Genomic DNA, 14,756 nt, shown 5'->3' with positions numbered 1-14,756 from the left:
TGTGAAAATTAAATCTATCAATCTTGCTTCACATCTGAAGAAGTCAGATGTTTTAATTTATAAGTATGGTAAATAAGCAAAAGTATGGTTTCACTGTAAGCAAATAAGATTTTAAATCCGATAAAGTTAATTAGTATGTGCCATGAACAAGAGATGTCCTCACAGACAGAAGGTTAAGTTGATGTAAAAATGCTGATAAACTCTCAAAAAAGACTGAATGCTGAAACCTTTTGTAACAGCATCAGTTATACAGGCAGGCATGCAATTATTTTGTTAGTTGTTTACATTTGTCATTTAACAGATTAGTTTGTTTTTCAGCTAAATGGTAGATATATATTACACTATAAAGGTGGAAAATGTTACGAGAGAATTTATTGTGGTCTCATTAAATAACATTCTAAAACCTGGAGTTGTAAAACCTTTATTAATTATATGCCATATTCACCCAATAAAAATATATGAAAGCTGCATATTATTAAAGCTTAAACAAATGATTAACTTTATAAGCATCATTAATGCCTTGGAGACAAAAATGACAAGAAAATTGTATCATTGGAGAAATATTTATTGAAATAAATATGGTATGGATACAGACTGATATATATCACATAAATACTGAATTTAGGCAGTATTTTTTATTTTTTTTTAGAAAAACTCCACCCAAATGTTTAAGATTTAGTTTCTATCCAGCTGTGACATTTTCAGGGAAACAATGTAAATAGATTCTCCTAATAAAACTTCCTGTCAGTAAACAGACAGGCAGGTTATGGTCCAAGTATTTAGCACACTTTATAACACTACCTTAGGATTTTATTGTTCTCATGCTGAATCAAGTGTTTACATCTACTGATATATCAATAATACTCAGTCATATAGATTATTGTGAACATGTAGTATTTACATTCTCAAAAATGAGCTTCGGTTATACTGTGAAAAGATATATTGATATATAAAAATTTAGGATTTAAAGATACATTTCATCTTATTTCGGATTAAATCCAGTCCCCTACAGTGCTTTAAAAGCCTACCAACACAATACAACTTCGATCTACTATCTCAGTGGAAAAACTGAAGGGTGAGTCATGCTAGGTCATATCTATCATACACACATGGATTTAAACATTATTCTGTACAGTAACTCTATTAGAAACGATAAACATATTTAAAGTCAACACCAAAATCGGTCTATTTTCATTATTCTTTAGCAAACTCATATGACTGCATAAGAAACAGTTTAATAGTTGGTTAGAGAGGAAACCTGTCACTTTAAGTCCCAGTTGGTGGGACTGTTCATTAATTGGATGATAAAACTAGTGTAAATTCTTAAGGAAAATCTCAGGGTTTCATGATGCGCAGAACACGAAACACACTTTGAGTTCCACCACTATTCTTCTAAAATTTATCAACACAAACAAACAGAAGACAGCACACAAAAATACATTTAGAGTGTTAAAAGTACACAGCATTGATCTGTAGGAGCTCAGAGCATGCACCACCTCAAGACGGCTTGTCACCTTCTTTCTTCAGGCGGCTTCAAAAGTTAAAAACAGTCACAATTTATTTAAAATCTACAGAATACTTTTCAGTCCAATGTGATTCAAACAGAGAGAAAAAACCCAAAGATAACATAAACATTACCCTGAAGATCTGTTTATCTTACTCTGGTACTTGTACAAAAGTAGAGTATATCCAAATTAAAGGTGATCAGTGTATTATAAGCCTGGCGGCCAACCAGACTTTACTTGTGCCCCCACCAGGCTAAGTATTGCTTATTTATTTAAGTCTTTTTAAAATGTTTGCATTTTTTAAGACTTTTACATAGTTGGTGTTCAGGTATTAATCTTCCAATCTCTCATTAAAATAATTATCAAGTGACTTTAAACATTTTTTAACTCAAAAACACGACGGGACACTGGATGAATGACCTTCCTAGCGCCCATCCACCGGGCTTAGCAAGTTTTCTGGGGGAAACCTTGGGTGACATTTCAAGTAGAGCTGAAACGATTAATCAAATTAGTCATGAAGAATCGATGATTGAAATAATTGTCAACTAATTTAGTGATCAATTACTTGTTTACTAGAGTATACAACCTCAAAAAGGCAATTATTTGCAGTAGGAGCAACATATTAAGAACAGTAATTAAGTTAAAACTGAACAAAAATATATGCATTTTGCACTTGAGAAAATAAACCCTTTAGCTTCACCTGGTTCAAACTCTGTAAAAGAAAAATATCCAATAAGCAACTTTTGTTATCTAATTATTAATTGGTTAATCAAAAGAGTCAACAGTTTAGCCCTAGACTTAGGCTGAGGTTTTCACATCTTGATGTTAGAAGTACCTATTGTAGCTGCAGATGCATCCATGTAACAAACTGAAATATGTTATTGAATTTTATGCTAAAAAATATTTATTTTTCATTTATTAAGAATCTGCAGAATGTGTTAATTTTTTATAATAGATCCTTAAAATAATCAATAGAAAATTGATTACCAAGATAAGAATTTGTTGAAACACTAATTTCAGGCATTCTTTTTTGTTGATTTTGATATTTATGGTTTCCAGGTAATAAAAACGTAAAGTCATGTTTATTCAGAAGGTTAGAATATCAAGGGAACACAGGCTGATCGCCTCTTTCCTACATCACAGTAATTCATGTAACCATGTACCAAGTCTATATACTGTACTGTACATGGACAGACTTTGCTTTTCAGTTGCCTCTGCACCTTTTTAATGACATTTTTTACTTCCACTCAAGTTTCCATTAAAAAGCTTGAAACCAGCACATGAACAGACACCATCCATAGCAACAAACTTCTGTGGCTTATTCACCATATGGAGGAAGTCAAGAACTGAACAACTGATAACTCAGTAGCTGTTTTCTTGATTGCATAGACCATAAAATGACTATATCATATCTTCTGAGAAACTGAAAGACATAATTCAAAACTCAGCATGTAATTAATCTATATTTAGGCTTTGAGTTTCACTTGTTGAATTAAATTACAGGAATAAAGAATCTTATTCTCATTTAGTGAGATGTATCAGTAAATTAAGTGGTAAAACATCAAGGATTTTTGATGGTATAAAATCTGCTTAAAAATGCTCACCTGTAATAATCTTCCTGACTTGGCAGAGGGCCTCCGTGCAGGTGATGCCACTGCTGCTCCATTGCCATCCGCTGCAGCTCTGCAGACTGAGCATGCATGGCCTGGAGCTGATGTGAGGCAGACATGTGAGGAATCGGTCCCTGAAGCTCTCGAGGATATGCAGCTCCTGTAAAAAAAAAAACAAACCACTAATTAAAACCAGCAGAGCAAAGGCTGCAGAAGGAGGTGAAATTACGAACCAAATAGTGGATGGCGCAGCATCTCATGCTCATGAGGGAGATCAGCGAGTAAGGGGTTTGGGATTGGGCCACCAGGGAACGGGAATCGAGCCAAACGTGGTCCGGCAGCCAGTGGGTCGACAAGAGGATGAGGACTTGAACCTGAACAAGGGTCACACATGAAAAGAACTAAGTTTCAAACCTTCGAACAGAAAAGGTGCCAACAACTCGACCTCACCTTGACCAAGGGGGTCCTGCTGGTGGAGGTGCAGGTGGGAATGAATGTGAGAGTGCTGGTGATGATGAGGGGTGACGTTGAGCATCTGGAGCCGGGCGGCTGGATCAGTCGCCACAGAGGCCATCCTCTCAGCATGAAGCCGTTCCGCAGTCAATCTCTCGGCGTAACTCAGCTCTGGGCGCATCTGAGGCCCAGCAAGCGCCAGCCTCTCGCGCTCCAGGTGGCTCAGCCCCGGATGGAAGGGAGCAAAAGGGTGGGATGGTCCGGGTATGTGGGGCAGAGCCAGCGCCCCGTGTCTAGCAAAGTGCTCCAGGTGGTTGGCTGACGGGTGAAGGGTTTCCAAGTCTGGGGGTTTGACCTCGAAGCCGGGCTTCATTCGTTCGCGCAGCTCCCGCTCCCTGAAGTTCCTGAGCTCCCGCTCTCTGAGGCCGGGGTCCGTGCTGTACAGGCCGGGCATGTGATAGGCCAGCAGGGGGTCGCCTGGGCTCAGCGAGACGTAGAACGGATGGTTGCGGTTGGAGGGCGACATGACGTGGGGCCGAGCATAGTCGTTCAGGCTGCGCATTGCCGGCGTGTCTGGGCCAATGTACGGGGGCACGGCCGCTACAGTGGTGGGGGGCTGGTCAAAGGAGGGCCGGCCATGGATCTGAGCCGTCATCTGCACTTCACTCAGGCGACTGTCATGGGAAGAGCTGGACGCCCTCTGAAAAAAAAAATACAGTCAGAGAAATGTTTATACTACTAATTAAACCCGACAGCAATGAGACTTCTGTGTGTTTATGTCCTCAACTGACCCGCAAACACAAAGAACAATTTTAACGTTTATTCAGCAACAGGAACTGACAGTATCAACACAAGATCATAGCAAGTTGACGGGAGTTAATAAAAATAAAAAAAGAACTAATAGCAATGGCCTTTTGTGAAGCATAGATGGCAAGTTCTGTAGGGAAGGCTGGTCTGATGTGTAGTCAGAGCCAGTAGTGGTGAGATTGAGATGCACACTTCACTGACAGTGATTTTCAGCCATTGTTTACGCCCTGATTTACTGCGTCTGGCTTTATCTGGTGCAGAATTATGACGCCAGTCTCACATCAGTGACAAAAAAGCTGGATAAAATGCAACATGACCATTGAGACTGCAGACGCTTTGAAAACAATCGAATGCATATCCGAATTAGTATCAAGTATGGAAATAGCACAGATCGTAATTTTTGAGGAGTAGAAAATTGGAATTGGGCCAGTCAGATTGCTATGAATAAGCCAAATATATGTAACCTAAGTGTCATTTTAAACCTTCATGTCTTTTGATTTTCTACTTTTGCCTTTTAGCCTTAATCTCGCGATGTTTTAATAACCTTAGGAGTGATTCTCGCGAGATTATTTAGCCAATCGTGGCTAAGTATTGGGGTCACGTGTACCGTCGCAGTTTATTGGCTCGGTATATTAGCTGGAGCGAAAGGCATGAAGGTTAGATCGCGTCGGAAGGAGCAGAGCTGGCAGGTCAGTTAAAGCATAGTATCATTTAATGTCTGTAAATATGTACGATGCTCACTTAATGTACTGAACTGTAGGAGCCCATTATTGTGAGCCGGAAAGGGAGATGGAAAAGATCCGGTAGTATGACACAAAACTGCGGAACTGGTGAGTGTTTATGAATGACTTAGCGTTGGCTTGTAATCACTGCTATTGTGTAGCCACTAAAAACTGATTGAACATTGCTTTTGATAACCAAAACGGGTAACTGAAGTATTTATTGAGCACTGGTTTGTATTAGTATTTTACATTTCATGTTAATTGATAATATGGTGTATATTTATTGAATGTTTCATGAATGTAATTTATATTGAATTTTAGATTTATTGCAATTGATTGAATATGATAGAATTATTTATTGAACCGTGTATACACTAAGAATATTAGAAAATATAATTATATTGAGGAAGTGGTCCTGTTTTGTTGTTCAGGCCAGATGGATGGCGAGCTATGAGACCAGGCCTAGAGCCAAGGAAAGAATTCACCTGTTGGTGATTAAGGACTGTTTACTTCTCCTACCCAGCCGGTAGGAGAATCCTACAAAGGACTCTGCTCCTTCTTTGATTGGACTTTCATTTACCCAAGACGTGAATCAAGCTCCGGATACTCGCCTTGTTGGTGAGCCTGATTGATCCCCATTCGGGGTGGATGGACTAAGGGGGGGTGTGAGATGAACTTTAACTTTGGGACCGATTAATTAATTAGTTTTTTTGTCGTTTGTTGTTTTTTTTTTCCTTGTATTTTTCTTTTTTTTATTTCCTTTTTCTTTCATTCATGCTTATGTTTCATATCACAATGTGTGGCTGTAAATATGTAAATATAATATTCACAATGCAAATACAAAATACTCGCAGCTGCAAAACTCTAGCCTACCTGCTCCTTTTTTGAGTCGCACCTACTCTTCTGAATACGGGAAGAAAACCTAGCCTGTCTACTTGGTTAAAAGCCATTTTATATTGAATAACAATTTAGTTATTTTCAAATATGCTACATATAGGTTGCATACAAGCAAAAAATATATATAATTTAAATTGAGTTAGGTCGCATTTGCCAACTGCGTGACCATAGTCTAACTTACAGAGTTTCTGTCCGTCTCTCTCTCCCGCTCTCTGTCTTTCTCTCTCTCACGTTCCTGCCGCGTGCCGAGCTCAGCCTCCCTCCTCATCCTTTCTACGGCCTCCTCCCGCTTCTTGGCCAACTTGGAGGAAGACAGCGGAGTAAAGAAAAGGTCCGTCCTTGCACAGGAGTTGTAGCCTCGATCCAAGTGTTTTATAAACCTGCAAGACAAAGTAACAAGAAGATTTAATGAGCACACAGCATCAATATTTTTTTTCTAAAGCACTAAAGAAGACCAATTATACAAAATTCACATTTTGTACGTTTGTACTTCCATTTGGGTTTCAACTGTTTCTAAAAGCAGCTCAAGCACTTAAAAATAAAAACATCCAGCAGTTTTTTGGGAATACGTTAATGTAATTTGGGGTCTGGAAATTGAGTAAACTCATAAACCTCCCATTTGTTAAGTCTCATTTGATGAACATTGTGTCATCACCTAGCAACCCAAGGAGAGCTCAAGCACATTTGGCAAAAACAATGACTTTGTCCAAAAGATGTAATGAACATCCTAACATGTTCAAATATGCATAATAGGTTGCCTTATAATGCCTGCAACAGTTTTGTCCCACATTTTTTTATGTACTTTATTGGTATTTTATGAGACAAAGCTGCATTATTTTTCTCAATTTACGGAACGACTCAGAACATACCTTGCAGACTGACTGGCGTGGCTCGCCATGTTGACAACAGTGGGCTCTGGTGAGGGACTCCGGGGAGGAGACGGCGGGCTCTCCGGCTCCTCCACCTCATCCAGCGGCTCTTCTTTAATCTGAACTTGTGATCCTCCGGCAGCAGAGCTTGGAGAGGGTCTGGGTGGGAGCGTTGGGAAGGATGGCTGCAGGGTCGGAACGGGGCCAGCAGTGGAGGATGTGAGAGGGAGCGGAGCCGGAGCCGCTGGGAGGGAAGAGGTCCCACTTTTCCCAGGGTGGCTCTGCACCTGAGACGACGCTGGAAGTTGGGATGGAGCTGAGTGTGGAGGCAAAGGATGAGGCATGAGCTGCAGAGGAGGGGGAGGGGCGCCTGGAGGATGCTGGTTGGGGAGAGAGTTGAGAGGCTTCAGAGCAGGAGGTGGTGGGAGATTAGAGGGCATCTGGGGGAAAGTTGCTGCAGATGGGTGAGGCAGCTGTTTGTGTGACGGTGGGATTGGGGTTGTAGGAGGGGGCTTGACTTGAGGTGGGTGCGGCAGCTGAGCATCCCTACAGAAGGGCACAGAGCGCGGCAGGGTTTGAGGGGGGGAACCGTTCGGCTGCGGGGGCTGCGTGGAGCCGAGAGCAGGTGAGAAGTGCGACGCAGGAGCGAGAGGCGTGTCCAGACCCACCGCTGCTGGCTGCGGCCTTGGACAAGAGACCGGCGTTGCTCGGCAACCTGAGCCGGCTGTGGCTCCACCCTGTGGAGGGTCTGGGGAGGATGAAGGGGGGCTCTGAGCTGGGTCAGCGGAGGGTAGGCTTTGTGACGGTTGAGGAGGAATTTGAGGGTCCTGAGGGGGGACAGCTTGGAGGACCGGGGCGTCCGTCAGAGTCGCAGCACCGGCCTCAGCTGGGGCCCCGCTGGGCTGGGCAGAAGAGTCTGAGTCGCTCTCGTTGCCCTGTTGAGGGCTGGGGATGCTGGGAGAGGAGCTGCGGTTGTCCTGGTCAATGTCTTTGGTGTCACTGCCGTCGTCCTGCGCGCTGCGGCTTTCTGAAGAGCTTTCCTCCTCTGCCTCTCCCTCTGACCGGGACCCGCCTCGTGGCTCCTTCAAGAACAAAAACTTGATTCATATCAGAGAACAAAACATCAAAGCATAAGTCCATGTAAGGTTAAAATATCTCCTCTCATCTAACAGCTTCAAGGGAAGGCATCAACCAATCAGATGCAAACCAGGGAAGCAAGTCAAGTCAAGTCTGGCAGTCAAAGGGAAATTGTGTCTAATATTTTCTCTGCTATATTCTTTAGAGACATGAATGTAAACAAAGATGTACAAACCATCAAATGCGTCAAACTTAAGGCCTGGGGGCCAAATCTGGCCCACAGTAGCTATTTATGTGGCCCTCTAGACTCTAGAGCCACATAAATGGTATCATTAAGTTAATAATTGTGTGCTTAAATATTGTTTTATCAATCAAATCAAAGCAGTTTTTAACTAAATACTGCCAAATTACATCAATTTTAAAAAAATTTCCGCATTTAATTTAAGTCATTGGATGCTGAGAACAGCTATTAAGTAATATTACAACAAATAGTTAATAGGTGTTTTTTAATACGTTCTGCTACAATTGAGAAGGAAGGAAGGATAGAAGGATAGACAGACAGAAGGACTGATGGATAAATAGTACATGAAAGGTTATAATATTTAGACAGTGGAATAGGGAATAATGTGTTAATATACAAATATTTTTTTACATCCTGTTATTTTCTGTTTCCATGCTTATCCAGACCTGAAAAATCCTGAAATTAAATTCGCTGAATCTGATCTCCAGCCTCGCATAATTTGTTCTGCTGATGACACGGTGCGGAATGGGGAACATTGTGGTGAGAAAATGAAATTAATCATTCAAACCTTAATCCCCCTGATATGCATCAAGGGTGCTGTGAAGACATCATTTTGTCATGATAGTGTAATTTCTTATCAGTAGTTAAAATGAACGACTTTCTGCTTTTATCTGATTGAACTACAGATTCAGGCTATTCTACCGAGCCTGTAACTGTCTCTTTGTTTCCTGTAGTTAAGAGAATAAATTTGAAGTATGAAACGCCTTGATCTGGTGTGTTCTGTGCGCTGCAGAATTTACTTGTGGAAGTATTTCACCTGTGTCTTTGGCCTTTTAGGTGTCATCTTTTCAGGTTCATCAGACTCCAGAGCAGGACTTTCCCGCACACGTTTTGCTGTCTTTGGCGCCGTTGCCTCCTCTTTTATCTTCTGCACAAAAAGCAAAATTACACATAATTACACCAGTGTTATCAAAGAGTCTTCACTGCTAGTTCTTGCTCTCATAAAACATCCCCTCTCAGATTAAAGAACTGTCTAAGCAACCTGTGTAGCCTTATTTAAAAACACAGTAATACAAGTTTTACAAAAATAAAAACAGTTAAATCAGCTTATTTCTCTTTCAAAATGGTGATGTATGGTTAAGTTTATCATTTGGATATGACAACACGATGCTCACCTTGTTTATTTTTTTTGTGGAGTCATTTTTATGATCTGCGGAGGATCTTAAGGAACTAGAGATTCCTCCAGTCGGGAAGTTCTGGTTACCGGACTGTGAATCCTCCGTGCTTGGAGAGCCAGTGAACCTCCTGAGGCCACTTCTTAACGATGTCAGCTGCTTTAAAACACAACCAACAGTAATTATTGTTTCAAACAACAGCTGAAGCCAGATCACTTATAAAATGTTGTTTTTTTTCTGTATGAAAAATATTTGTTATAAAGTTTAAATTGTGCTTCAGTTGCACAATTCAGTTGCGATAGTGAGTCAATATGAAGACAAGAGCTTACAGGTGCTCTGCTCTGCCGAGTCCTCATGCCATGCTTGTTGTTCACCTCTTCTTCCACTTTCACAGGTTTGAACATAAAGGAAGCATTCCCAGATTTAGAAGCAGGCGGCAGACATCCGTGTTTGTTTTCGTATGTGCGGCAAGTTGTGCAGAGCAGAGAGTTGTCTCTCCCGACCTGGTGCCAATCCTTAGAAGCTGTTCAATAAACAACGGCTTTAGATGCAAGTTTCAGAAGCTGGTTAAAGCTCTTTTCTTCTGCTGAACAACCTACTTGTTGTTCCACAGTGGCTGCAGCTCTTTGCTTCCTGTTCGCTGTCTTCACTGTCGACATCATCCTCGCTGGCAGAACTGGCCTCAACTGCAGAGGGTAAGCGTCACGTGTGTAAATTCAGGAACATTTTGTGATCAAATTTGTTCCTCTCCATTCAACAGCATCAAATAAAAAACAGGTGAGAACAGTGCATAACTGATTACAGGCTTCAATATCACTGGTTTAGGGCTTTTTAAAAACACCTTTGAGCAGCGTGATATATGATGATACAACAAATAACTAGAATGAGGGTTACAAAATACAATTTGGTTAACAAGTATAAAGTTATGATAGATTTTCTCTAAAAATGTTCAAACTTAACTTTATAGCTCCAGATATATGGGCATACACCCTCTTCAATATGCAGTTTACATTTCCAAACTAAATTGGAGAGAAAAACACTTTTTGCAGCCATTAACAAGGTCATTTTTTCTTGCTCGTGCCTTTGTGTATGCTTTGACTATGAGGTTTAGAGAAAATCAACAGGAGATATTTAAAAAACTAAGTCGTTAAGTAATACCAGAAATAAAAAACAAAAAGCAGTCAAATTTGTCTTGAAAATGTATCGCTGTGATTAATGTATGCAAACTTCTCACTGGAACAGTAAAACCAAAAAGTGAAACTGACCTGAATAGTTTCGAGATGGAGGGTTGACAGTAGCCGCTGCAGATCGAGTTTTTGCTTTGCGAGAGGACGGCTGCCGGCGTTGCTGTCGATAAGCTCTGGTCCCGGCGGCCTCTGGGGTTTTCTTCCAGTGGTAATAAAATGTGATCAACTCTCCCTGATAACAAGCATGATTTGTAATCATTATTCACATATCAGTAACAAAGGGAAAACATGTAATATATGTCAAGACACTAATCCAAACCACACACTTACAGTCTTCTTGCTGGGGAGAAAGTCTTTTCGGATGCGAAAGAAATTCTTTCCATACTGTCTCAGACCTTTGATGAAGCGTTTCTGGAAGGCAAACAGGAAACATTTTTACTTAAATCAATTTCCTCAACGAATCACTTATCTGAACTGAAATGATAGTGAGTTGATTCTGATGACAGAATCAAAGCAATTAATTAAAACAAATATTTTAATTATGACTGCATTAATTTAACATTTTAAATAAATGCAAAGAATATTTTGAATATTAATACAGTTCAATATCCAATGAAGCTAATATTATCAATGTTAACTGTTATCTGGTAGCTATAGAAGTCTGAAATTTTAATTACAAAGTATCTTAATTAAGATTATTGATTAATTAATAGTTTATCAAATGTCTGTAGGGTTGAAAGAAGGCTGGTGCCTATCTTGGGTGAGAGCCAGGCTTTAGTTTAGATAGGACGCCTGTCCATCGAGGGGACACACAGAGACAAACATTACAAGCAACCATGCACACACACACTCACACCTTAGGACAGTTCAGATATGTTAACCTTACAGTTGTGTTTTTAGGCAGAGTTAGGAAACTGGAGTAGCCAGAGAGAACCCATGCATGGACAGGGAGAACAAGTAAACTCCATGAAAAGGTCTCCAGGCTGGGATTCAAGCCCAAGACTTTCTCACTGCAAGAAAATCTCTAGAATTGAACCATTTCAAAAAGTTGTCTCACCACATCATCTTCTGACCAGCATTTTTCAATCAGTTTGGGTAGTGGCCTCTTGACCAGACGCTGCAGAGCTTTGGCTGCATCATAATGGCTTGCATGGAGCTAAAATTGAGATGGGAACAATGTCAACATACTTTTTCCATATCTGCATTGAAATCACTCATTCATACAAAGTTACACAATACAAATTTTGCTCCGCACCATGTTGAGAGCGTTCAGCGTGGTATCGTCACGGGAAGCTGCCAAACATCCATCCTCTGTGGATCCACCATCACACATCCCTGCAAACGCTGCCATGCTCCTAAAAAAGGGTCAAAATCATGAAATATTGTGTGAAATGCGTTATTGAGAATATGTTTTAATTAGTACGCTTATAGTTTAACGTGCTTTGGAAACAAAGATGTATGTTTAAAGAATTACGTTGAACATATAGCAATAAAGGTGCACTAAGAGGGCTACTGACCTGGCTGCTCTGAGGTACATGAGAAGGTCACAGTCATTGACTCCAGGTGTCCACATGAGCTCCTCATTGTCCGTCTGGGTCTGTGCACTAGGTGCTGGTCGTGGCTGCAGCTCTGGGAGCTTGGCCTGCAGAACAAACAAAGAGTGAACTGAAAGAGCTCCGACACTTAAAAAGGAAATAAAACTCAAAACAAACATTATTTGACATTTAAACAACAAACAGAAAACTTGGGAAGGTGTTACTGGAACATATTCCGATATTCCAGAATTGTCTGATTGTATTGAATAAAAATGATACGAAAGAAGCTCATCATTACACTCGCTTGTGTCCAGCTCTTTCAGTCATTATCCATTCCTCATGGCCATAGATAAGGGTCAGCACCAAAGTGCTCAGAGGAAGCCATGGAAATACTTAGAAAAAAAGCAAACTCAAAACAGCTAAACCCCAGCTCAGACTGGAAGCTAGCATGTTCTTACTGGGAGGGAGCAGCGCTAAAGGCTGCTACAATGTGTTGCATAATGGATAACAGATTCCATAAGATGCTGAAGATATTTATGGTAGTTGCCTTGTGGTGCAAATGTACCAATGTCATTTAAGCACATTGTTAATAAGAGAAGCAGTCAAGAGGCTGAAGGTAACTCTGGAGGACCTGCAGGGATACACAGCTCAGGTGGGAAGATCTGTTGACAGAACAACTACTCATCTTTCATTTCACAAACTGTCTCTTAATGGAAGTGTGGCAAGAAGAAAGCTAGTGTTCAAAGAAAGCCACAGGAAGTCATGTTTACCACAAAACAAGTAAGGAAACAAAGCAAAAATGTGCAAGAGTGAAACCAACTTTCTGGCACACATGCATAATGTTATGAGTTATGAAAAACTAACACTGCACATCACCCTGAACACGCTGTGAAACATGGTAATGGTGGCATCATCCTGTTAAGATTTTTTTATTATTACTTCTGAAGGGAAAGGGAAATGGATTGAGCCAAATATCAGGCAATTTTAAAGGAAACCGCTGGGACTGAAAGTGTTTTAAGACTTGAGACTGGGACAGAGGTTTCCCTCCCAACATGACAACAGACCCGAACATGTCTGCATGAATAAGTTCAGACCTAAATCAATTTGAGGAAATGTTAAAAAAAAAAATCCAGTTTTTCCAATGCACAGTATGATGCGTGTCAATGATAATATCTGAGCAGATTGCTCAGCTTTAAAAGGTTTTGTTTCTCCAACTTTGCAACAGTAATGAATGCACCTGCAAATGAGGCCTCAAAAGCTAGTTTTAAATAATCGTACACCTGAAATACTTTAAATCATTTTCTTATAACCACTGAATAAGCATCTACAGTTTAATTAAATTTACCTGGTGACTTGGTCCCACTCTTATTTCACCTTGTGTGCTGTTCAGGCTCCTGAAATAAAACATAAATTCAACTTATAACAGCATTTTAAAGTATATAAAAATTATTTCTTTGTAAAGGAAACTGAGTGAAAGCATATCCGTCTGATATGCTACAGTACAGCCAATTCTTATACAGCATATGCAGACAAACAGTATGATCTAATAAGCCTCCTGTATCATCTGAGGCTTTCCTCCCATCGCCTGGCACTGATTTTAGTTACAGATTATCATCCCGCCCCTCGCTCCTGTGATCCAATCTCAGCTCACTGTTTCTTCTATTGCATGAATGAAATCCGACTCCACAGCGGCTGCAAAACACTGTCAATCAATCACGCATAAGCTGCTAATTTTTACGGTCACCATTACGAGAACAGTGTGTGCTGTTCGCAGATCTTAACAAGTTGGCAGTAAAGCACGCTGTGCGTACCTGTTTAGTGATAAAACGGCGGCTAAAGTGTGCAATCAGTAATAAACCGTAAAGGTTAGCATCCATAAGACGTTAATGTACATTAGCAACGAGCCGCACAGATAGGCGCTTAGCCTCAGGGTGAATTAAACAGCTGGTTCACTAAATGTTTAAACAAGTCTTTAATAACAGAATAATTTAAATTATGCCTCGGGATACAAGTGTTAGCCACATTAAAGCGAGCAAAGAGGCGTTTTCCCAGCGGGAGCCGCTAGCTGCTAACGAGGTAACATCTAGCTTGTTAGCCACACACGAACTTCGTGACCACTGACACTCCGGCTATTAAACACGAACGGCCCTCAAAGTAACGCCGCCGGACACGAAAAGAAGCATTTAGCACACACTGACCACAAACGCAACGCGAATGACAAGTTATTGAAGTTACCTGCGCGGACTGAACAGGTCGTCCATGTCGACGGATGTTTGGTTGGTTGTGGCTTGTTGACACTACGCAGCACAGTGGGCGAGACACACACACTCACATACACACACCAACTGTGCGAATCCCCTATTACATGGCTATTCAAAATGGAGGCGGTGTAGTGTAGAGACTCGCTCTATTTTTTCAGTGCAGTGACCTCAACAGCCACAGCGTAGCGTTCACATTTTATCTGGATGTACATTACTGAGCATGTGCCGCAGACACGCTGGGCTTCATCAACACTTAGTGCTGCTGTTGCTGCACAGTCAGCCATGAATCTTAACCGCTTATCATACTGTGTGCACTGTTGCGGTCATTAACATTGTTATGCACGACATTCCTACCACGAATACAACTGCGCTCTTAATAATGTAAGAACTGGTGCAGGCATCTTGTTACACTTTGTC

The 14,756-nt window shown here is 40.9% G+C and overlaps 1 protein-coding gene and 1 long non-coding RNA gene across 3 annotated transcripts; one reads left to right on the top strand and one right to left on the bottom strand.

Moving 5' to 3' along the window:
* Positions 1–547: 547 nt before the first annotated feature.
* On the bottom strand, positions 548–14,492 carry LOC102228837 (arginine-glutamic acid dipeptide repeats protein-like). Of its 2 annotated transcripts, none has more exons than XM_005807304.2 (17): positions 14,314–14,492; positions 13,424–13,472; positions 12,061–12,185; positions 11,799–11,898; positions 11,601–11,699; positions 10,874–10,954; positions 10,622–10,775; positions 9,956–10,042; positions 9,686–9,879; positions 9,357–9,512; positions 8,999–9,109; positions 6,864–7,945; positions 6,176–6,374; positions 3,566–4,268; positions 3,349–3,489; positions 3,110–3,275; positions 548–1,531 (listed from the first exon to the last, which is right to left on the bottom strand). In XM_005807304.2, exons 1-17 carry the CDS (start codon positions 14,337–14,339, stop codon positions 1,498–1,500), a joined length of 3,507 nt encoding a protein of 1,168 aa, XP_005807361.1. In that variant the 5' UTR covers positions 14,340–14,492; the 3' UTR covers positions 548–1,497. The 2 variants fall into 2 exon arrangements, with proteins under 2 accessions (XP_005807361.1, XP_005807360.1); XM_005807303.2 differs by having other exon boundaries at positions 9,357–9,515; positions 14,314–14,491.
* LOC111605838 lies at positions 4,275–5,897 on the top strand. The gene is made up of 2 exons (XR_002751852.1): positions 4,275–5,205; positions 5,529–5,897. It is a non-coding gene; the product is annotated as an uncharacterized LOC111605838 (long non-coding RNA).
* Positions 14,493–14,756: the final 264 nt, after the last annotated feature.

This window comes from Xiphophorus maculatus, chromosome 20, assembly GCF_002775205.1.
Source record: "Xiphophorus maculatus strain JP 163 A chromosome 20, X_maculatus-5.0-male, whole genome shotgun sequence".
Lineage (NCBI taxonomy): Eukaryota > Metazoa > Chordata > Actinopteri > Cyprinodontiformes > Poeciliidae > Xiphophorus > Xiphophorus maculatus.
The sequence above is the reverse complement of the archived record's forward strand: the minus strand, read 5'-3'. Positions and strand labels throughout refer to the sequence as shown.

Coding starts and splice junctions, on each gene's coding strand:
- LOC102228837 (XM_005807303.2), bottom strand. CDS start 14,339: ATGGACGACCTGTTCAGTCCGCGCAG. Junction 3,276..3,348: donor GCTGCGCCATCCACTATTTG/GTTCGTAATTTC, acceptor TTTTTTTTACAG/GAGCTGCATATCCTCGAGAG. Junction 1,532..3,109: donor AGTCAGGAAGATTATTACAG/GTGAGCATTTTT, acceptor TAACTTTTGAAG/CCGCCTGAAGAAAGAAGGTG.